The 23,771-nt window shown below is 42.9% G+C and overlaps 1 protein-coding gene across 1 annotated transcript; it reads right to left on the bottom strand.

The window, feature by feature from the left end:
- Positions 1–283: 283 nt before the first annotated feature.
- Positions 284–16,338, bottom strand: LOC137006313 (brain-enriched guanylate kinase-associated protein). Its single transcript, XM_067366946.1, has 7 exons — positions 16,319–16,338; positions 15,072–15,149; positions 13,009–13,170; positions 12,706–12,772; positions 8,352–8,459; positions 7,897–7,980; positions 284–1,471 (listed from the first exon to the last, which is right to left on the bottom strand). Exons 1-7 carry the CDS (start codon positions 16,336–16,338, stop codon positions 284–286), a joined length of 1,707 nt encoding a protein of 568 aa, XP_067223047.1.
- Positions 16,339–23,771: the final 7,433 nt, after the last annotated feature.

The raw sequence follows: 23,771 nt of genomic DNA on the forward strand, positions 1-23,771 counted from the left end.
AACAAATATGTCAAAGGGGGAGGAAAATCATCTTGTTTCCCCTTTGAATTTTATATGATTTGAAGATTATATGACTTCATTGGCAGACATCTGTTCTTGTTTTAAGCACAAACCCATTTAATTTTCATAAATTTTTCATTTTGTCATTTTGCTTCTCCAGTAAATGTATCTTGATTTAAGAATGTTTAGATATTTGTGCTGGAAAACAAGACAGAAACTCAGTTCAGTTCTCAGGAAGAACATCGTTTTTTGCAGTGAACCGCAGTACGTTGAACACTGATGGTTAGTTAAGCAGCGTTCCATAAAGCTGTGCTTTGGTAAGACTGTCTTTGCGACTGAGGCCCGCGTTTCCAGACTTTTGATACTGTGGCGTCTTTTTCTGAAGATCCTTCTTGTAGTGCTGGATGTCCAGACTCTTTAGTGATTCGACAGAACTACTGGGACTTTCATGTGCGTAATCTCTCCGTAAAGTGTCTTCATCCGTGTTCTGCTTGTCTTTGAAGAAGCTGCTCGTTGAGTCCTGACCAGCATCTTTTGAGCGGAACATCAAGCCCTTCTTCAATGCATTCAGGCTAATCTTTGGGTTCATCGCAGGACTTGATCCCGCTGACGCAGGGAACCGCAAATCCGGTGCTCGCGTGCGGAAGACGTGGTCTCCCTCCTGGAAGCTGCTATAAAGGGGACCCAGTTTGATTTTGGCAGGACCGACCGCAAAGTGCCGCTCTGAGAAACGGAAGGGCGAAGCTCGTCTAGGGCTGCAGAAGAAGGTGTTCATGTCCTCCATGCTCATCTGCCGCCAGCCGTCCCTCGGATCCTCAGGGACGTGGACCTGTCTGTCCCCGTGAGCTTCAGACGCGCTGTAGTCGTGTGCCAGAGAACCGCCGTTCTGGAAGCTGCTCGACTTGGAAAATCCGGGATGTTCCTTTCCATACGAGGATGGGTTCTTGTGCTCGTAGTCTCCATCACGCCAGTCGGTGAACAGAGCCTGCTGGGACGACGACACTTGAGTCTTCTCATCCAACGCCATACTGAAGCTGGAATAACAGGCCGGAAGAGATCCGAAAGGGTCTTCATGCAGAGAGAAACTCTGAGGCAAACTCTCATCTTCTGGGTTGCTGTCAGTGTGTCCTCGGATCTGTCCGCTCTGGTCTGCGCTCTGCCGTCGCTCCAGCCAGTGGTCGTACCGCCGCTCATCGGTGGGACAGTATAGCGCCGTGTCGCTGCAGTACAGATCTGACAACTTATACGCCGCGCGCCTCTGAACTTTGTCAGTGCCGGACGGGAATTCTTGAGCTTGAGGACTCGGCGAGCGTGTGACTGGACAGCTTCTCCCAGGCTCCGGTTTCTCCAGGACCCTGCCGATGACAGCGGTGGGAATGGCGTCTGAGCAGGAGTGATGCAGTGCTACGCTCTGGCCATGACCCTGCTTCTCCATGTGGGAACTCACTCGCTCCTGAAGGTCAGCGGGAAGCTGCAAACAATAACATACAGAGACACCAATAAGAGAAACTCAATAGAGATGTGAAACCATTCATAGAGAAGAAACTCATTATCTGTTTTCTACAGAGCTCCTAAAGTGACATGGTGATCAAAAATAGTAAATCATTTGCTTTCTCTCAAGAAACTTTGCGTTCTCTCGTAAAACTGTTGCGTTCCCCCAAGAAACTTTGCGTTCTCTCGTAAAACTGTTGCGTTCCCCCAAGAAACTTTGCGTTCTCTCGCAAAACGATTGCGTTCTCTCGTAAAACTGTTGCGTTCCCCCAAGAAACTTTGCGTTCTCTCGTAAATCGATTGCATTCCCCCCAGAAACTTTGCGTTCTCTCGTAAATCGATTGCGTTCCCCAAGAAACTTTGCGTTCTCTCGTAAATCGATTGCGTTCCCCAAGAAACTTTGCGTTCCCCCAAGAAACTTTGCGTTCTCTCGTAAAACGATTGCGTTCCCCCAAGAAACTTTGCGTTCTTTCGCAAAAGTGTTGCGTTCCCCCAAGAAACTTTGCGTTCTCTCGTAAATCGATTGCGTTCCCCCCAGAAACTTTGCGTTCTCTCGCAAAACGATTGCGTTCTCTCGTAAAACTGTTGCGTTCCCCCAAGAAACTTTGCGTTCCCCCAAGAAACTTTGCGTTCTCTCGTAAATCGATTGCGTTCCCCCCAGAAACTTTGCGTTCTCTCGCAAAACGATTGCGTTCCGCCAAGAAACTTTGCGTTCTCTCGCAAAACGATTGCGTTCCCCCAAGAAACTTTGCGTTCTCTCGTAAATCGATTGCGTTCCCCCCAGAAACTTTGCGTTCTCTCACAAAACGATTGCGTTCTCTCGTAAAACTGTTGCGTTCCCCCAAGAAACTTTGCGTTCCCCCAAGAAACTTTGCGTTCTCTCGTAAATCGATTGCGTTCCCCCCAGAAACTTTGCGTTCTCTCGCAAAACGATTGCGTTCCGCCAAGAAACTTTGCGTTCTCTCGCAAAACTGTTGCGTTCCCCCAAGAAACTTTGCGTTCTCTCGTAAAACGATTGCGTTCCCCCAAGAAACTTTGCGTTCTCTCGCAAAACGATTGCGTTCCCCAAGAAACTTTGCGTTCTCTCGTAAATCGATTGCGTTCCCCAAGAAACTTTGCGTTCCCCCAAGAAACTTTGCGTTCTCTCGTAAAACGATTGCGTTCCCCCAAGAAACTTTGCGTTCTTTCGCAAAAGTGTTGCGTTCCCCCAAGAAACTTTGCGTTCTCTCGTAAATCGATTGCGTTCCCCCCAGAAACTTTGCGTTCTCTCGCAAAACGATTGCGTTCTCTCGTAAAACTGTTGCGTTCCCCCAAGAAACTTTGCGTTCCCCCAAGAAACTTTGCGTTCTCTCGTAAATCGATTGCGTTCCCCCCAGAAACTTTGCGTTCTCTCGCAAAACGATTGCGTTCCCCCAAGAAACTTTGCGTTTTCTCGTAAAACTGTTGCGTTCCCCCAAGAAACTTTGCGTTCTCTCGTAAAACGATTGCGTTCCCCCAAGAAACTTTGCGTTCTCTCGCAAAACGATTGCGTTCCCCCAAGAAACTTTGCGTTTTCTCGTAAAACTGTTGCGTTCCCCCAAGAAACTTTGCGTTCTCTCGTAAAACGATTGCGTTCCCCCAAGAAACTTTGCGTTCTCTCGTAAATCGATTGCGTTCCCCCAAGAAACTTTGCGTTCTCTCGTAAAACTGTTGCGTTCCCCCAAGAAACTTTGCGTTCTCTCGCTAAACGATTGCGTTCCCCCAAGAAACTTTGCGTTCTCTCGTAAATCGATTGCGTTCCCCCAAAAAACTTCGCGTTCCGCCAAGAAACTTTGCGTTCTCTCGCAAAACGATTGCGTTCCCCCAAGAAACTTTGCGTTCTCTCGCAAAACTGTTGCGTTCCCCCAAGAAACTTTGCGTTTTCTCGTAAAACTGTTGCGTTCCCCCAAGAAACTTTGCGTTCTCTCGTAAAACGATTGCGTTCCCCCAAGAAACTTTGCGTTTTCTCGCAAAACTGTTGCGTTCCCCCAAGAAACTTTGCGTTCTCTCGTAAATCGATTGCGTTCCCCCAAGAAACTTTGCGTTCCGCCAAGAAACTTTGCGTTCTCTCGCAAAACGATTGCGTTCCCCCAAGAAACTTTGCGTTCTCTCGCAAAACGATTGCGTTCCCCCAAGAAACTTTGCGTTCTCTCGTAAATCGATTGCGTTCCCCAAGAAACTTTGTGTTCTCTCGCAAAACGATTGCGTTCCCCCAAGAAACTTTGCGTTCTCTCGTAAATCGATTGCGTTCCCCAAGAAACTTTGCGTTCTCTCGTAAATCGATTGCGTTCCCCAAGAAACTTTGTGTTCTCTCGCAAAACGATTGCGTTCCCCCAAGAAACTTTGCGTTCTCTCGTAAATCGATTGCGTTCCCCAAGAAACTTTGCGTTCTCTCGTAAATCGATTGCGTTCCCCCCAGAAACTTTGCGTTCTCTCGCAAAACGATTGCGTTCCGCCAAGAAACTTTGCGTTCTCTCGCAAAACGATTGCGTTCCCCCAAGAAACTTTGCTTTTTCTCGTAAAACTGTTGCATTCCCCCAAGAAACTTTGCGTTCTCTCGTAAAACGATTGCGTTCCCCCAAGAAACTTTGCGTTCTCTCGTAAATCGATTGCATTCCCCCCAGAAACTTTGCGTTCCCTTGCAAAACGATTGCGTTCCCCCCAGAAACTTTGCGTTCTCTCGTAAATCGATTGCGTTCCCCAAGAAACTTTGTGTTCTCTCGCAAAACGATTGCGTTCCCCCAAGAAACTTTGCGTTCTCTCGTAAATCGATTGCGTTCCCCAAGAAACTTTGCGTTCTCTCGTAAATCGATTGCGTTCCCCAAGAAACTTTGCGTTCCCCCAAGAAACTTTGCGTTCTCTCGTAAAACGATTGCGTTCCCCCAAGAAACTTTGCGTTCTTTCGCAAAACTGTTGCGTTCCCCCAAGAAACTTTGCGTTCTCTCGTAAATCGATTGCGTTCCCCCCAGAAACTTTGCGTTCTCTCGCAAAACGATTGCGTTCCGCCAAGAAACTTTGCGTTCTCTCGCAAAACGATTGCGTTCCCCCAAGAAACTTTGCATTTTCTCGTAAAACTGTTGCGTTCCCCCAAGAAACTTTGCGTTCTCTCGTAAAACGATTGCGTTCCCCCAAGAAACTTTGCGTTCTCTCGTAAATCGATTGCGTTCCCCCAAGAAACTTTGCGTTCTTTCGCAAAACTGTTGCGTTCCCCCCAGAAACTTTGCGTTCTCTCGTAAATCGATTGCGTTCCCCAAGAAACTTTGCGTTCTCTCGCAAAACGATTGCGTTCTCTCGTAAAACTGTTGCGTTCTCTCGTAAAACTGTTGCGTTCCCCCAAGAAACTTTGTGTTCTCTCGTAAATCGATTGCGTTCCCCCAAGAAACTTCGCGTTCCGCCAAGAAACTTTGCGTTCTCTCGCAAAACGATTGCGTTCCCCCAAGAAACTTTGCGTTCTCTCGCAAAACGATTGCGTTCCCCCAAGAAACTTTGCGTTTTCTCGTAAAACTGTTGCGTTCCCCCAAGAAACTTTGCGTTCTCTCGTAAAACGATTGCGTTCCCCCAAGAAACTTTGCGTTCTTTCGCAAAACTGTTGCGTTCCCCCAAGAAACTTTGCGTTCTCTCGTAAATCGATTGCGTTCCCCCAAGAAACTTTGCGTTCCGCCATGAAACTTTGCGTTCTCTCGCAAAACGATTGCGTTCCCCCAAGAAACTTTGCGTTCTCTCGTAAAACTGTTGCGTTCCCCCAAGAAACTTTGCGTTCTCTCGCAAAACGATTGCGTTCCCCCAAGAAACTTTGCGTTTTCTCGTAAAACTGTTGCGTTCCCCCAAGAAACTTTGCGTTCTCTCGTAAAACGATTGCGTTCCCCCAAGAAACTTTGCGTTCTCTCGTAAAACGATTGCGTTCCCCCAAGAAACTTTGCGTTCTCTCGTAAATCGATTGCGTTCCCCCATGAAACTTTGCGTTCTTTCGCAAAACTGTTGCGTTCCCCCAAGAAACTTTGCGTTCTCTCGTAAAGCTGTTGCGTTCCCCCAAGAAACTTTGCGTTCTTTCGCAAAACTGTTGCGTTCCCCCAAGAAACTTTGCGTTCCCCCAAGAAACTTCGCGTTCCCCCAAGAAACTTTGCGTTCTCTTGCAAAACGATTGCGTTCCCCCAAGAAACTTTGTGTTCTCTTGCAAAACGATTGCGTTCCCCCAAGAAACTTTGCATTCTCTCGCAAAACGATTGCGTTCCCCCAAGAAACTTTGCATTCTCTCGCAAAACTGTTGCGTTCCCCCAAGAAACATTGCGTTCTTTCGCAAAACTGTTGCGTTCCCCCAAGAAACTTTGCGTTCTTTCGCAAAACGATTGCGTTCCCCCAAGAAACTTTGCGTTCTCTCGTAAAACTGTTGCGTTCCCCCAAGAAACTTTGCGTTCTCTCGCAAAACGATTGCGTTCCCCCAAGAAACTTTGCGTTTTCTCGTAAAACTGTTGCGTTCCCCCAAGAAACTTTGCGTTCTCTTGTAAAACGATTGCGTTCCCCCAAGAAACTTTGCGTTCTCTCGTAAATCGATTGCGTTCCCCCATGAAACTTTGCGTTCTCTCGTAAAACTGTTGCGTTCCCCCAAGAAACTTTGCGTTCTCTCGCAAAACTGTTGCGTTCCCCCAAGAAACTTTGCGTTCTCACATAAAACTATTGCGTTCCCCCAAGAAACTTTGCGTTTTCTCGTAAAACTGTTGCGTTCCCCCAAGAAACTTTGCGTTCTCTCGTAAAACGATTGCGTTCCCCCAAGAAACTTTGCGTTCTCTCGTAAATCGATTGCGTTCCCCCATGAAACTTTGCGTTCTTTCGCAAAACTGTTGCGTTCCCCCAAGAAACTTTGCGTTCTCTCGTAAAGCTGTTGCGTTCCCCCAAGAAACTTTGCGTTCTTTCGCAAAACTGTTGCGTTCCCCCAAGAAACTTTGCGTTCCCCCAAGAAACTTCGCGTTCCCCCAAGAAACTTTGCGTTCTTTTGCAAAACGATTGCGTTCCCCCAAGAAACTTTGTGTTCTCTTGCAAAACGATTGCGTTCCCCCAAGAAACTTTGCATTCTCTCGCAAAACGATTGCGTTCCCCCAAGAAACTTTGCATTCTCTCGCAAAACTGTTGCGTTCCCCCAAGAAACATTGCGTTCTTTCGCAAAACTGTTGCGTTCCCCCAAGAAACTTTGCGTTCTCACATAAAACTATTGCGTTCCCCCAAGAAACTGTGCGTTCTCTCGTAAATCTGTTGCGTTCCCCAAGAAACTTTGCGTTCTCACGTAAAACTATTGCGTTTCTCCAAGAAACTTTGCATTCTCTCGTAAAACGATTGCGTTCACCCAAGAAACTTTGCGTTCTCTCGTAAATCTGTTGCGTTCCCCCAAGAAACTTTGCGTTCTTTCGCAAAACTGTTGCGTTTCCCCAAGAAACTTTGTGATCTCTCACAGAACTCTTGCATTCTCTCAAAAAATGTTTGTATTTATTTTAGTTTATTTTTAGTAATTTTATGTACTTTTATCATATTTATTAGTTCAACATAAACTTGAAGTATTAATCAGTTCTAAGTTTTTTATTTCATTTAAGTTTCTCATCTAATATTTATATTTAACTATTTAATTTTCTGCGTCTGTTAACAATAACACTGATCATGATGCTAGAAAACAGCTCTGCTTACACTACCTGAATCAGCTCTGGAGGACTGTACGATCACATCTAAGCTGTTCTCTGAACATACATGAGTGAGTTCCTTCTTTCTGATAGATTGAAACGGCACATTTGATGAATCATGAAGGAAACCTTCATCCTCTACAGTCCATCTGAAGGACAAGCGCCCTGTTCTCTCTCTAACTTTACTCTGTCAGCAATAAAACCAGCACATTTCTCTTTCTGCCAACATCAAATGCAGACTTAATATTCAAATGAAACACGTCGGGCCTCCGGCAGAAAGAGAAAGAAAGAAACTGATGTATTGGAAACCTGCGACCAGAGAATTAAAGTGAAAAGGATTCGCTGTGCCTCTGACTTTCTTTAAGGTTGCGCTATTTTTAGGATCCCTCTGAGAAAGAAAAGTGTGTGTGGTTCAGGTAAACCCTATGTTTATGGGCAGTTGTAGCATAATGGTTAGAGAGTTAGACTTGTAACCTGAAGGTCGTGGCTACGAGTTTCAGTACCGGCAGGAAATGTAGGTGGAGCGAGTGAATGAACATCGCTCTCTTCCACTCTCATTACCCACAACTGAGGTAATGCCCTTGAGCAAGACACGAACCCCCAATCACTCCCTGAGCGCCGCAGCAAAAACAGCTGCCCACTGCTCCGGGTGTGAGTGTGTGTGTGTGTGTGTGTGTGTGTGTGTGTGTGTGTGTGTGTGTGTGTGTGTGTGTGTGTGTACCTCAGACAGTCTGTGCGATCTGTAAGGAGATTTTCCACACTGGAGCAGTTGAGCTGCCAGATTGCAGTCTTTCCTGTACAGATCCTGCAGAGAAACACAAACCGTTACTGCCGTTATAAACTGTTACTTACATGACTTAATTTGGCAAATGATTATTCAATATACAACGTAAACATTTACTGACAAACACAGCAGCCGAACGTCTTTACTCATTTCACTTGATCTGAATTTGGCTGTTTCGTCATGCATCTCTGAACCACAAGTGTTTGCGAGGGAACACTGGCTCACTGGACCCTATCTAGTGAACCTAGAGAGAAACCATGTGGATGCTGAAGCAGCAGAGATCTGAGCGCCAGGAACCTTCAAAGAAGACCTCCTGCTGGCCGGGGATGACTTCCTGTGAGCCTGTGTGATGATGAAACATTCAGCATCGTGTGTTTCTGAGTCGTACGTACGTTATCCGCTCGCAGCTTCTGGATGGTGATCTTGGCGTCCATCAGGTGTTTATTGAGCGAGACGATCTCTCGACTCAGAGATCTCTTCTCCTCTTCGTAACGCTGAGTCTGAAACACAAAGAGCACACATGCTTTAATCTGATGAATGTGACTGTAAGGCATGATTTTCTGTAAAGCTGCTTTGAAACACTGTGAATTGTGAAAAATGGTGTTCAAATACATTTGACTTGACTTTGACATGCACATCTTCATTCACAAGCGCCTGTTTGTGTTTGAGTTTTGTTGAAACTTCACATTTGCTGAAGAAAGCCTGTGGAGCATCAGCAGTATTTGCATATGATTAATGGGTTTATTTCTGCACAGAGCTCGTTCTCTTTGAGACTGTGGATCTAATTAACAGATGCTGAACTCACACATGACAGACTGACGACAGCGTTTAGACTGAAGGAATATTAATACAGACCAGAATTTGATTCATCCAGTATTTCATGATGGTTATATTTCAACCTTTTCAAATAAGATGATTAGAAGATGTTAATTTCCCACTTACACTCGTGTCTTTTCTAGAAAGATCATCAGAGATCAGTGCTGGATTGAAGCGTTTCTTTGACAGACTGTGATTGTTGTGTGTGTGTGTGTGTGTGTGTTTTTCTGATTGGGTCTCAAATCCCCCGTGAGCCAACTATTGTCAGATGTCAGATGTTTCTCGAGGCTGAATGTGTTTTTGTTGCTCAGACTGTAGCTGAACAGAGAGATTCTCAGTGCGAGACGCCGTCGCTGCAGTTCTGCTGCGGATGAAACAGTGATGCGTGACGTTGCCGGTCATTTGTGATTCACTGAGAAACTCTGACTAACGAGGACACAGAAAACGACACATTCAGGAAAAACACTGAACAATATCATTAGATTCAGTCCAAAATAAACTCAAATGGGGTCAGAAAAACTTTGTTTTACGCAAATGATTTCTGATGTTTGTTCTCTTTGATACACTTCTCTTCTTATCTTCTGTCATTTTGCATCTCCAGTAAAAGCATCTTGATTTAAGAATGTTTATATATTTGTGCTGGAAGTCAGAAACACTGAGGAAGAGCATCATGTTTTGCTGGTCGCATCTCCTCGTCACATTCGTCTTCATCTGTTTATGAACGCTGTAACTTTTTTGTCATTAGTTTATTTTCCCTTAATACCTTCTAAATGTACATTATGTTTCTTTACATTTATGCATTTAGCAGATGCTTTTATTCAAAGTGAACAAAAACAATTCACCAACAATATTCATGATATACTTCATTTTTGTCATTCCTAATATTCGTAATGCAGATGAAGCACAGGACTTTAAGAGCACTTGATCTGAAAGTGTCCGTCTGTTCATTCTGTAGGAACTCTGGGATTTCAAAAGCCCTTCTGACCTTCATTTCCATTATTTGACCAACTTAAAATTACATATCAAAAAGGTTATTCACATTCTATTCCGAGCTCGTCTCCTGCATCACTTCTGAAATCACATCCGTCACATTCTGTGCCGTGAACAGACATCAGAAGCTTTGGTCTGCTTCAGAAGATGGACAGGATGTGCATGTGAGGCCAAATGATGAGAATTGTGGGTAACAGTTTACAGTAAGGTCTCATTTGTTCACATTAGTTAGCTACATTTAGTTAACATGAACTATACTTCTGCAGCATTTATTAATGTTAGTTCATATTAATATCAGCATTTACTAATATGGCTGGGCTTGCTTGTTTGTTTTTTTTAACAACGAAAAACCCCAAAAAACATTTTTGGCAAATGTTAAGGCCCTTAAACACCAGAAGAGAAATGAATAAGCCTGAGGCTGAAGGAAATGCAAATCCACACCTGTACAGTAGAGGGCGCTGCTCAAACAATCCTTTCAGCTGATAAACTCGATGAAAAGCAAATAAGCATCTCTGCACTTTTTTGCAGGAGAGCTGTCAGTCAGTAAATGGAAAAACAAAGTAATTTAAAGGGCCCTATTTTAACGATCTAAGCTCATGATCTAAAGCCCACGGCGCAGGTGCACTTAGTGCATGTCCGAATCCACCTTTGCTAGTTTAATGACGGAAAAAATGGTCGGTGCATGGTCTAAAAGGGTTGTCCCTATTCTCTTAAAGGTGCCCAAGATTGCTTTTTCACAAGATGTAATATAAGTCTAAGGTGTCTCCTGAATGTGTCTGTGAAGTTTCAGCTCAAAATACCCCATAGATTTTTTTTAATTAATTTTTTTAACTGCCTATTATGGGGCATCATTAACTATACACTGATTTTGGCAGCGCGCCGCCCCTTTAATTCACCTGCTCCCTGCCACACGAGCTCTCGACTATATATTACAGTGCATTTACAAAGTTCACACAGCTAATAGAACCCTCAAATGGATCTTTACAAGATGTTCGTCATGCATACTGTATGCATGTTTTGAATTATGTGAGTATAGTGTTTATTTTGATGTTTACATTTGATTCTGAATGAGTTTGAGGCTGTGCTCTGTGGCTAATGGCTAATGCTACACTGTTGGAGAGATTTATAAAGAATGAAGTTGTGTTTATGAATTATACAGACGGCAAGTGTTTAATAATGAAAATAGCGACGGCTCTTGTCTGCGTGAATACAGTAAGAAACGATGGTAACTTTAACCACATTTAACAGTACATTAGCAACATGCTAACAAAACATTTAGAAAGACAATTTACAAATATCACTAAAAATATCATGATATCATGGATCATGTCAGTTATTATTGCTCCATCTGACATTTTTCGCTGTTGTTCTTGCTTGCTTACCTTATCTGTGCACAGATCCAGACGTTAATACTGGCTGCCCTTGTGTAATGCCTTGAACATGGGCTGGCATATGCAAATATTGGGGTCATACATATTAATGATCCCGATTGTTACGTAACAGTTGATGTTATGTTGAGATTCACCTGTTCTTCTGAGGTCTTTTAAACAAATGAGATTTATATAAGAAGGAGGAAACAATGGGGTTTAAGACTCACTGTATGTCATTTCCATGAACTGAACTCTTGTTATTCAACTATGCCGAGAAAAATTCAAATTTTGATTCTAGGGCACCTTTAATGTGTCATGGGTGTGTATTGGACGTAACGTGCAAAAAATCTCATCTCCCATTCCCTTTAAAAGCCAGCTGTGCCTGCGCCATGGTGGATTCGCTTATTTACATGGTGGAATTTGCAAGCAGAAAGACTAAATGCTTCTCCAGAGAGGAATCCTTTTATTTTTAATATTTGGCATGTTTGCGTGCTGCTGTGCATCTGTGTGTGTAATTAGCAGAGTGTTTGCGTGTTGTGCACCCGCCTATAGGTGCATATTACTAACGCCGTCTTTAAATAATAAAATCAAATACTACACAGTCGTTTTCAGTTCCTCAGAATAGCAACACGCCAACAATGCACCTGAACACACCTCGTTTTCAGACCAGCATGCCCATGGGTGAACAGATGGTCGCGAGTGCATTTGCTATTTAAACAACGTGGCGCTGGGTGTGGAAATGATAACTGCGTCAGGCTGAAACTAGCACTTGTAATGCATTACCCCTAACACTGGTCAGCATGGATTGAATGGATCTCTCGTCCCTGGAGTGAACCAGATGAACAATCATGGCCTGAAGCGATCAGTTCCTCTGACACAAATTCACTCGTTGTGCATCAAGTTGATGTTTAGATTCTGTAAATGGCTTCAAACTTTCATCTGATTGAAGATGAAACGCTTTCATTACAGGACCATCGCTGTGATCCGTCTCTGATTGTGTAATCGCTCTGAGAGTGAGAATCTTGTGAGGTTATTGATCTCCTCCAACTCCCTCTTTATCTCCTTCATTTCTCTGGTTAAATTGAGCTCAAACACATCGAGCACATGTTGCTCACTGAGTGACGCTTGTTAACGTTTGTTCATAACTTTGAGAGAACCTTGCCAGAACGTTCCCTGTTATCTGGATCAGCATTTGTCTATGAAGAGTTACTGTGTTTATGGGCTTTTTTAAAGTGGACCTATAATGCACGAGATGTAATATCAGTCTCTGGTGTCTCCAGAATGTGTGTGTGAAGTTTCAGCTCAAAATCCCCCACAGATCATTTATTATAGCTTGTCAAATTTGCCCCTATTTGGGTGTGAGCAAAAACACGCCGTTTTTGTGTGTGTCCCTTTAAATGCAAATGAGCTGCTGCTCCAGAAGAGGGCGGAGCTTTAACAGCTCAACAACAACAAAGCTGGAGAATCTCACGCAGGGGACTCGATTATAGCACTTAAACACGGAAAAAGTCAGATTTTCATGACATGACCCCTTTAAAGTCATCTGGTTTATCAGATCAGGATCTCTTACCGTTCTGTGGATTTTCTCCTCCATGTCCTGGTTTATTCTCTGTAGTGCCGCGTAGCTGCTCTGAATCCTGCAGGAGAGATGATGAAGATGATGATGAAGATCAGACACTCTCATCAGTCATGAGTTTACAGGGGGAGTTATTACAGTTGCTCCAGGCCTTGAGCTTTAATAATCTTACTTGGTTAAATTAAGACTCGTGCTGTTGTGTTTCTGGATCACTTTAAGCACTTCAATATTTACTTCTGGAGAGGTTTCAGATCAGCTCGTTCATTCAGTGACCGTCTTCATATCGTGTTTTCTGACCTGCGCAGTTTCTCAGTGAATTTGTCCATTTCCTCTTGCGCTCGTCGAAGCTCCGTCTCCAGATACTGACGAGTCGACTGAAACTCGCTCTCCAGCAGCTGCAGCTTGTGTGTGGTGCAGCCGAGACGCCTGCGCAGATCCTCCTTCTGCTCCTGCACTGAACTGCACACACACACACACAGATCTCTTAATTTTCTTACTCCAAACTGTTGAATGTACGACAGTTTCCACAAAAATCTGAAGCAGCACAACTGTTTTCAACACTGAAAATAATCAAATCATCATATCAGAATGATTTCTGAAGGATCATGTGACACGGAAGACTGGAGTAATTCATCTTTGATCACAGGAATAAATCACATAAATGACCTCAAACACACTCTTGGATTAAAGCAGTAAACATGATTTATTCATGTTCATAAGCCTGAGATATTAAAGTTTTACTTTATTGACTTTCAAAATCATAAAATGAAAGAGAAATAATTATGATTGAGGCGTGTCACATGACTGCTAATCCGATTTCACACCAGTTATATCACTAGTATAATGCCAAAGATAAAAACTAAAATAAATAAGCATCTGGTATTACTTTGGTATTACTAGAAATATTATTGTTCGGTTTTACCAAAGTATTTAACTTTAACCCAGCTGACAGGGAACGTTCTGGCAAGGTTTTCTCAAAATGATCTTCTTCCAGTAACGTTAACAGAACGTTTATTCAGAGTTATCTGGTCTTTAATAATGTTCTCAAAACATTAGCACAAAAACATTATTCATACGTCATTCATGGAGCGTTTTTTCTGAAACTTTTTAGTTGGACGTTCATATAATGTTTTTTAACCTTTGTGTATTGTTCAAATTCACTATCCTTTCATTATGTTCATGGATGAAAACATCCACTAAATTAACTGCTGTAAAAATGTATCAGATAAAAAATTTTTTTTAGCATAAATCTACTAATCAACCTCAGTCCTAATAAAAACTACTAAATGTTTAAAAAAAAATTCCGGGATTTTTACTCTTTTATTGCGAAGTTTATAAGTTATGTCACTGATTTTGGGGGGAAAAAAACACTCAAAATGACTTATTTTCAGTATAAAAAGTGATTGTGGACTGGATTTTTTTACCTTTTATCACAGTCTTGGACATGTGAAAGATTAGTAACAACATTGGTTTTGATGCATTGTTAGTTTTTGTGCAGCATCAGATTTAAATTTTTTTTGCCCCTTTGACTTCCATTATAACTGTAATGGTTGTAGTTGATGGTGAGAAGTACGGATGGCCTGTGTGTGAAATGCTTGTCTTTTCTTGATGGTAAAGCCGGTGTAAAACTTTAAAATCCTTCAGTGATACACTTATCCATTTTTTCTGTAAAAAATCTACACTCCATCAGATTTATGAATATAGTTTCTAACTTAATGGCAATGTTAGCAAAACGTTCTTAGAACATATTTTTGTTCTAATTAAGAGCCTTTTACTGCAAATATACCACAGTAAAATGAGAGACAGACAGGAACAGTGATGATGAGGGTGAGACTGTGTGTGTGTGTGTGTGTGTGTGTGTGTGTGTGTGTGTGTGTGTGTGTGTGTGTGTGTGTGTGTGTGTGTGTGTGTGTGTGTGTGTGTGTGTGACATATCAGGACACAAATGTGTATAATGACATGGGTATGACAGAGTTATTACAAGAAGAGGTGACTTATGAGGACATTACCCATTTCTCCACTTTTCAAAAGGCTTATATAAATCACACAGAATGAGTTTTTGTGAGAAAGTAAAAGTGTGCACAGTTTCCTGTGATGTTTAGGGTTAGGGGGGAGAGAAAATACAGTTTGTACAGTATAAAAACCATTACGCCTATGAAATGACCCCACAATTCACAAAAACAAACTTTCACTATGTTCACTATGGCGATGCGGATCAGGAAATGATGTCACTGATGTCTAGCTGGCCGTAACTGGATCTGAGTGACGGATCGATCATAACAGGGTCAGATGATCATGAGTGCAGATGACATTTAGATGAATGGATTGATGGATTGAATCTCTCTCTCTCTTCACTCTTACCTTCTCTTCTGATGTTTACCACCATTTCCTGGTGCTTTTACTGCAGTTTTCCCAATATAAACCTTGTTCATGTTTTTTCTTAGTGTGTTTGTGAGTGTTTCCTGCAGAATCACAGACACACAGACGGATGGACGAACGGGTCAAGAATATTCAGCGCATCATTGTACAACATCACAACAACATACAGACACACATGAGAGACACACGTGCTGTTCCGTTAAAACTGCAGGTTTGCATTACAGAATTATTCTGAATGTTGTTATTTGTCTTCAAAACCATTGGCTTCACAACAGCTTTATTCCTGTCGGACGGACGCTCAGGCCTGCGGTTGTTTTTCACACTGGAGCTCTTTTCTTTTCTTCTCATTCTCCACACGTCAGTTTCTGGAGCTTGATCCTGACAGGTTTCTGTGCAGCTGGAATATCAAATAAACATGTTGCTAGTGTAGAAAAACACCAGATACATGACATTATGACCGCCTGATTCACTTTACAAACATCAGTGACGTGTGTCTCCTACTGGCAGAAATCACCTCCGCTCTCAACATGAAGCTTTTGTCCAGTTTCATACATTCTTAAATCAAGATACAATTACTGGAGAAGCAAAATGATGCAGATATCGAGTCTTGGTTCTATGCATCACTTGATGATTGGATGTTGAGATGTGGGCGTGGCACTCAAAAAATGGAGGCGGGTTCAAAATAATAGTTCATAATAAATAGTAATAATATTTAATAATAAATACTTCAACGTAAGATTTACAACATGCATAAGAAAATCTGCAGCTTTGATTTACAGACTGTGGTCAAATATTCGCTGAGCTGCATGAACCATCAAGTGTTTCTGAAGAAAAACATCAAAAAGCAACCTGAAAACCTCCAATCCTCCACATCTAATGAAGCCCCAGGCATTTCTGCCGCACCTGTCAGATGCTGTTCGCTGTAGACAAGCTAAAGTCACCATAAAAATCAAAACTGACTTGATTTTTTTTATGGAATATTGCAGTGTTTATTCTAAATCACTTATCAGTGCACATATTCCTGAGAATCAGAATATCTTCCTCTTGCAGCATCTCTTCTCTTCTCTGATGATGAGGGCGGGGCAACCTGTCACTCACATGAGATCCACCAATAGCAAACCACAACCATCCAATCAATTCCCCACAGACAGAATCAAGCCCCGCCCTACATTTGTTCTTGTTTGAGAAGCGTTTCACTCGGATATACGACACAATAGAGAAGAAAAGACCTGCGCAACTTCCCTTTCATGATGACTTTAAAAGAGTCTCGATCAGAGCGGAAGTTGATCGAAAACGTGCTTGGATTTGAGGGAAAAACATCTGAAAAAACAGTAAACAGAAGTCTGCTTTTTGATCTCTGGAATTGTCAGTCTGCCGTCAACAAAGCAGACTTCATTCCTACCTTTGCAGCTCAATCCATTCTCAATATCTTGGGCTTGAATGAGACCTGGATTCATCTCCGCACTGGCACTTTCCCTCTCACATTCAAGCAGGCTCGGGTAACCCCACTGCTTAAAAACCCCACATTAAACACTTAAGGCACGTGTAGATAATTACAGACCTGTCTCTCTCCTACCATTCATAGCGAAAACACTTGGACAGGTTGTTTTCAACCAGGGATCGTCTTTCCTCTCACAGAATAACCAGCTGGACGTTAACCAAGCTGGTTTCAAGAGCTGCCACTCGACTGAGACTGCACTGCTGTCGGTCACTGAATCCCTGCGGATTGCAAAAGCTGATTCCAAATCATCAGTTCTCATTCTGCTCGATCTTTCAGCGGCCTTTGACACGGTGAATCATCAGATCCTCCTGTCCACCCTCTCATCACTGGGCATCACTTCTCTGGTTTGAATCCTATCTCACAGGAAGGTCTTTCAGAGGTGCCTGGAGAGAGGAGGTGATCACGGGGGTTCCTCAGGGTTCAGTGCTTGGACCGCTCCTCTTCTCCATTTACAGTACATCACTGGGTCCCATCATACAGGCACATGGTTTCTCCTACCATTGCAATGCTGATGACAGCTTTCATTTCATCCAGATGATCCCACAGTAGCTGCACGAATCTCAAGATGTCTTGCAGACATCTCAGCATGGATGAAAGAACATCACCTGCACGTAAGCTTCTCGTCTTCCCTGCCAGTCCGACTCTACAGCATGATTTCACCATCCAGCCAGGCACATCCTCAATTACCCCATCAAGGTCAGCCAGAAATCTTGGAGTAATCTTTGATGACCAGCTGACCTACCCAAGTTCAAGGCTTTGATGCTTGCTTACAGATCTTCCACAGGCTCAGCACTTGTGGTACATCACAGAGAGGCACAAAATCGCTCTCCAGAACATTTTTGTTAGCAGTTCATTGCTGGTGGAACGATCTCCCCGCCTTCATCCGGAATGCAGAATCCCTGACAATATTCACAAGACTCATCTCTTCCGTGAGCACTTAACCTCATCATGCTTTCACTTTCCCTTAATCCCTCTCTTTTCCAGCTTATGCTACTCTAAGCAATATCTGAAACTTCTTGTATTCATTTGCCTTTTTACGATAAATCTCTTGCTGTATTTCTCATTTGTTAGCCACTTTAGATAAAAGCGTCTGCAAAATGAAAAATGTGAATGTAAAAAAGGATGAATCTCATGAATCTGCATCAAATGACCAGCGTTTACTCGTCGTATTGAAGCACAGAAATACTGCTATCAGTAACCCATCATCATCTATCATCTATCCAATAGTTTACAAGATACAGTATTAGACTCAACCACACAATGAAGTGCAGTCAACTCACACACATTAAAACATGCAGTTCTTCACGTGTGTGCGCTCACCGTCTGTAAAGCTTGCGTGTCATGATCAGGTGAGCGTGTTCTACCTCTAAACACACGCCAACATTCACACAGCGCGAGACGAGCCTGAGCTCAGACTGAGACGCTACAGAGACAGAAGGAGGGAGGGACACATTCAACAGAAGAGAAGAGCGTCTTTACCTGCTGCCACAAGCGTTCCCATCAGAGACCTGAAGAAACAGATGGAAAACACTGACAGTTATTCATTTGACTGACAGCTGTCATCAACACATCACACAAACCTTCTGTTCAGGAAGCATTAATCACTGCTCAGTCATTAAACATGAATCGCTGCTCGTTTGTTTGGGGAGATACTGAGTGACGAATGTGCAGACAGACCAGTGACAGGCTTGAGATGACATGCTCTTGATAATTATGAGGGGGAATTTAAATATTTGCATATATTGTGAAAGAGAGAATAATTGCATTTCTGCAGAGAGAAGATATTAGATGTTACTGTACAGCAGCGTTCGTCACTCGTCCCAATCACACACACACACACACACACACACACACACACACACAAAACCTCAAATAGATCAATTCAGGGAATCCAAATCTTTTTTTCAGCTGAAAATACAGTATTAAGTAAAGTAAACTGAGATCTTTAATTCATAATTAAACAACTGGCTTAAAAGTTTTGTTCTCTGAAATTTTTGAACTTCGTTGTTTTATTGTTTTATAATATTTCCTGGCGTGCACTTATAATGTCACTATGCTTTTTGCTTCAAAAATTGTAATAATTTAGAGATAAAAGGCATTTTTCCTATCCTGATTTTAGCTCTCTGTTTTAAGGGGCGTGTCTTCAGTGTAAATGCCCTCTGCTATGATTGGCTGACATCTTTGCATATGAAATAGCTAACTATTACTCTCTTGAAAACTTTTAGCACGTTTTTACTATTACATCTCTCAAGGTTAACCAATTGTGAAAATTATATTTATAGATTATATTTAGATGGTGGCATGAAAGGTTGCAGTGATGAACACTGTAGTCGATCACAAACATGTTGTTGAGCTCATGAAAGCAGTGATCTCGTCATTGCAACTCAATTTCTGCACACAAACGAATGCTTTCATCTTCACTTACAGTGCAAACACGATGAAACTAAGAGATTTGTTGAACATAACAGGGGTTTTGGCACAAGTCCACTGCTAAACTTGTGCTTTTTGATTGACAGCTCCAGCGATTGTAAAGGGAGCGTTCTTTGATCGCTTTCTATAATTAATTCTATAATTTAATATAATTTATATAAATTGAATATAAGAAAGCTATTAGAAACTAATTTAACACTGAATCTGAGGAAAGTAAGCAATAATTTGTAAATAAATAAATGACAAGTGTCAATAAACATTTCAGAAATGCACCCACACACATGCACACACTCTCAGTCTCTCTCTCTCTCTCTCACACACACACACACACACACACAGTTTCAGTGTGTTCACACCTCGTGCAGCGTCACTCTGGGACGAGCATTTCCTGCAGAACATCTTCATAATGCAGAAACCAAAGCTGTCATATGGCAACGATCCACTGTTCGCAAACACTGAATAACTCCCTTCACAGCTGAACGCTCATCATTCCCTGTCACACTCTGTTTTCTCAATGCATTTATTTCTGAGTGACAAATTTGCGTGTTATCCAGATGGTCTCAATCCATCCTCTGTCTGCTAAACCAGCCCAGTCTCACTGCTTCAGTCGCACTGCTCGTAAGGCAACAGGGAGATTACGATGATTTCTTCTGTTCAGACGTTGTTGTGGCAGTGACTCGATCCGCAGTTTGTGTCGTTTCTGTTGTTCCAGCTCTGCACAGCCTTTAAGATTGACATTTGCACTTCCATACAAAAAAAGAACCAAATGAATTATTAATAGGGCTGCTGTTCCCCGGCAAATGAGAGAAGTGTGTCCAGATAGTGGCGGCTTCAGTGTGAATAATAAGAAATGCTGATGTATTTTTAATAAGTGCTGTCACAGAGCAGCGATGGGCTCGATTACTCCTGTGACCTCAAAATAATGTTTGAGAAGAGCCTTCCACATTGTATTAAAGGACGAAATATTTTATAAAGCAAAAGTAACTTGCATTTGGTCGCTTCCCAGCTAACAGGGAACATTCTGGCAAGGTTCTCTCAAAGTTTTGAACAAATGTTCTTCCAGTAATGTTAATAGAAGGTTCGTTCAAAGTTATCTGGTCTTTAATAATGTTTTCAAAACATTAGCACAAAAACATTATACATCGTTCTTGGTGAATTTTTATTTGTTTAGTTGGACGTTTGTCTGTTCGTCAAACGTTTTTTAAATGTTGCTAGTTTCAGAATGTTCAGAGAATGTTCAAAAATAACGTTCCCATGATGTTTGAAGAATGATAAAACATTTTGAACATTCAGAGAACATTCAGAAATAACGTTTTCATATCTTAGTGGGAACGTTAACAAAACACTCTTCAATCATATTTTGGTCACCTGACATACCAATACAGCAGAAAAATCCAAACCAGTTCCTTCAGAAAGGAAACAAAGAGCAACAGGAATAAATGAGCAATCAACTAATTCATTAGCGATTTAAAAAATGAGCAAGAACACAAAACATCTGACTTTTATAGCTGCAATTCAAGTGTTTCAAGCCCTTGATTCAACAGTGTTTATGGGTCAAGACTCACCGTGATGCTGCTCACAGCGGGTCTCGGTAGTGAGGTGGAGCGGTAAGGCGGTTGCGGCGCCCCGTCTGAGCGCTTTAAAACCAGATTCGGGCATCTGTGAGAAGATTCGCCTCTCAGCTGTAAAGGTTTATTCTCCACGTCTCTTGGATGTGAGCTCACTTCATCTTCTCTCCTCACTTGGTCAATGTCAGTCTCTAGGTAGGTCCTTCCTAATGTTTCTGATTCCTCTTGAGTCCTTCTCAGGGTCTCGCTGGCGTCCAGAATCTTGCAGCTCGGCATGCACTTGGCCCACTTGTACATGGAAACATCGGCAGAATCCCTACAGGAAGCAAACCAAGGCCTGCATGAGAGGGGACTGGAAACTGGAGTTAGATTTAGGCATTGGAGAGACGAAGTTACAAGCGCCTCCTTCTGACGGACGGGCGCGCCGAAGGCTTGCAGACACTCCGGGTTCAGCACCCTGCACGTCACCTCGTCCAGAAACTGAGAGAACTTGAGCTTCTCTTCGATCTTCTGCTCTAAGTCAGTAGACACCGTAGAAGCAGCGGAGGATGTTGAATCCCTGCGGTCTTCCACCGCCTGGTACTCTCCCTCCTGGCTTTCCGATCCCGGGCAGCTGTCGGAGTTCTGGTAGCCGGTCTCTGAATCGCTCGTACCCCCTGGTTGGCTCGCCGATCCGGCACGCACCCGGAAAACCTCCTCGCTGTGCTGCTTAATGGAGCTGCGCAGCAGACAGGTGGCACCGGAGCTCCAGCTGTTGGTGTCCCAGCTGTCGTCCTCACTGGAGCTGACGCTGCGCAGGCTAGGGCTGGAGCTGCGCAGGCTGGAGCTGGAGCTGCGCAGACTCAGGCTGGAACCCTGCAGTGCCGAGGATGTAGGAAAGCTTTTGAGGCTGGTCACTGAACCCTTTAGGCTTGACAGTGATCCTTGCAGGCTGGAGACCGAGCCCTTCATTGAGGTGGAACCATGTAGGGTGGGTGAGGAAAGGCTGGACGGACAACGTGGCGGCGGCTCTTCGTCTAGGTCGCATCCCGAGAACACAGGACAAGAGGCCGATGATGAACAGGAGCCACGTTCCTGCCGGGCGGATGCCGTCTTGGGCCTCGGCTGCCTCTTTAGGGTGGATGCCGTCCCATTGACCATAACCCCTCTTCCTGTTTTCGACGAGCCGTTCTGCATCTTTTGTGTGCATGGAAAACTGGACCATGATGATCTGGGCTGGCCAGATTTTGACGGTCCTCCCTCACACCGGTCGCCCTACATGCGATTACCTCCCATGACGAGTGGCAAAACTGACACACTTTCTCAAACGCTCTCCCGGCTCTGCAAGGACAAACATGTACATACGTTAAAACATACTGAATGTTGGGTGAATAAACACAGTCTTTGCTGGTTGGACACAGAGAGAACAAACCCTGTGTTCTGATAAACTCTAACAGGAGTTCTGGTTAACTTTCCAGGTCAGTTGCTCTTTAGAGCAGGACATTGATCATGATGCCACATGATGGACGGGATGTGGGGCAGAACTTGTGTTCCATAAATCGATTCTTCATTGGAGTTTGTTGTGTGGTCAGTATGGCTGGGTGATGAAGTCTCTCTTTATGCCTGTAGATTAAACTATAAGCTGAAGGCTACAAGCAAGCCGTTTCAAGGCTTCATTTCATGTAGTTTAATGGAGCATCAAAGCCGAGTGCAGCTGAAGAGATGAAAACGATTCAAGGTGAAGATGTAAACCTCAGGATATATTCAGTGTAATCTAGAGACTAGACAATGAGATTATGTGAGGTAAACAGACAGAAAACTGTAAGCACATTTCATTATCAAAATGGCAACAAACACACATGAAGGAAAACTGAATTGTGATAAAAGCATAGTTTATTGAAAAAATATGATTCTGTCATCATTTACTCTCCAAACTTGTTTGGGACACAAAAGAAGATATTTTGAGAAATGTTGGGAGCCCTTTGACTTTCATTGTAAGGACAAAAACAAAACGAAACACTGAGACATTTTGTGTTGCACAGAAGACAAAGTCATACATGTTTGGTTTGACATGTGGGTGAGTAAATGGGTGAACGATCCGTTTAAGGTGGTCGGTTCAATCTCTTATTTACAGAAAGTTTAGTGCCGTATCGAGTAGTGAGAGCAAGCTATTTAATCAGTGAAGAAGGCTGAAACTAAGAATCATCTGGGGCACATAAAACATCTGTAGTCTCTTGGGTCATTGTATGACTATGGAATCACATAAATTTAACAGACAACTGAATGGAACATTGTTTAGAATGAGCGATGACTGAACCGTTGACTGGCAGATTCATCAATACACACATCAATAGACCCTTAAGCAACATGCTGAGCAGCACATAGAGCTTCAGCACAGAAGAATCTCTCACACACACACAATCGTGCTGAGGATTATCTGGTGGGTCGTTTGTATATAGAGCATTAGTATGCAGCACTGATCAGTCCAAACAAACCTCTGAACATTCATGTTATGCTGTTTTTACATGTTTGAATAGTTAGGGTTATCTGAGCAGATACTCTGCATTAAAAACTTTCCCAATCAGAGCTTCCTTCTGGATTCTTTTAGCTTCCTGTGTGTGAATATCATCCGAAAAGTTAAAGGATCTTGAAAGAATCTCAGCTGCAGTGAGAAGCTTTCATTAAAGTCAATGGAGCGAAACCCTCCTGTAGTGTGAGAGACGTACGCGGATGATCGCTGTTTGTTTTATGCTTTATGATCAATAACTGTCTTAAAGAAGCCAATGAAGAGATTCAGAAGCAGAAATCAGATACTCAGAAACATCTGTACGTGTCACTTTACTGTTCCATCTCGTGTGTTCAAGAGAACAAAATCATCACTTTCTGGGAAATTGGTGCAAAATATCAGTAATAACCTGTAAGTTTCTTCAGTCGGGCTCTTTTCTCCTCCATCAAAAATGAGTCTCAGAGCGTCAGACGAAACACAATAAACGCTGTCATGTGATCTTGCGTTCGGATGCTGGTGTTTGGGAACACAATCATGTGAGACGCTTCTGGAGGAATTAAACCAGATCATTCTGATGACAGACTTTGATGTTTCAGAACCACCAAACCAACATTTGAGATGCTGCGATGTGATTGGTCCGCTGGTTAGTGCAGTTATCCAATCACAGCTCCTGCTGAGCCAAAGTCGCATGATGTTTT

This window comes from Chanodichthys erythropterus, chromosome 18, assembly GCF_024489055.1.
Source record: "Chanodichthys erythropterus isolate Z2021 chromosome 18, ASM2448905v1, whole genome shotgun sequence".
Lineage (NCBI taxonomy): Eukaryota > Metazoa > Chordata > Actinopteri > Cypriniformes > Xenocyprididae > Chanodichthys > Chanodichthys erythropterus.

Excerpts from the sequence above, each read along its gene's own strand:
- LOC137006313 (XM_067366946.1), bottom strand. The coding sequence starts at position 16,338 with ATGAAAGGGAAGTTGCGCAG. Across the intron at positions 15,150-16,318 it reads ATGAAAGGGAAGTTGCGCAG|AAAAAACATGAACAAGGTTT; the intron begins GTCTTTTCTTCT and ends AAACACACTAAG. Across the intron at positions 12,773-13,008 it reads TTCACTGAGAAACTGCGCAG|GATTCAGAGCAGCTACGCGG; the intron begins GTCAGAAAACAC and ends TCTCTCCTGCAG.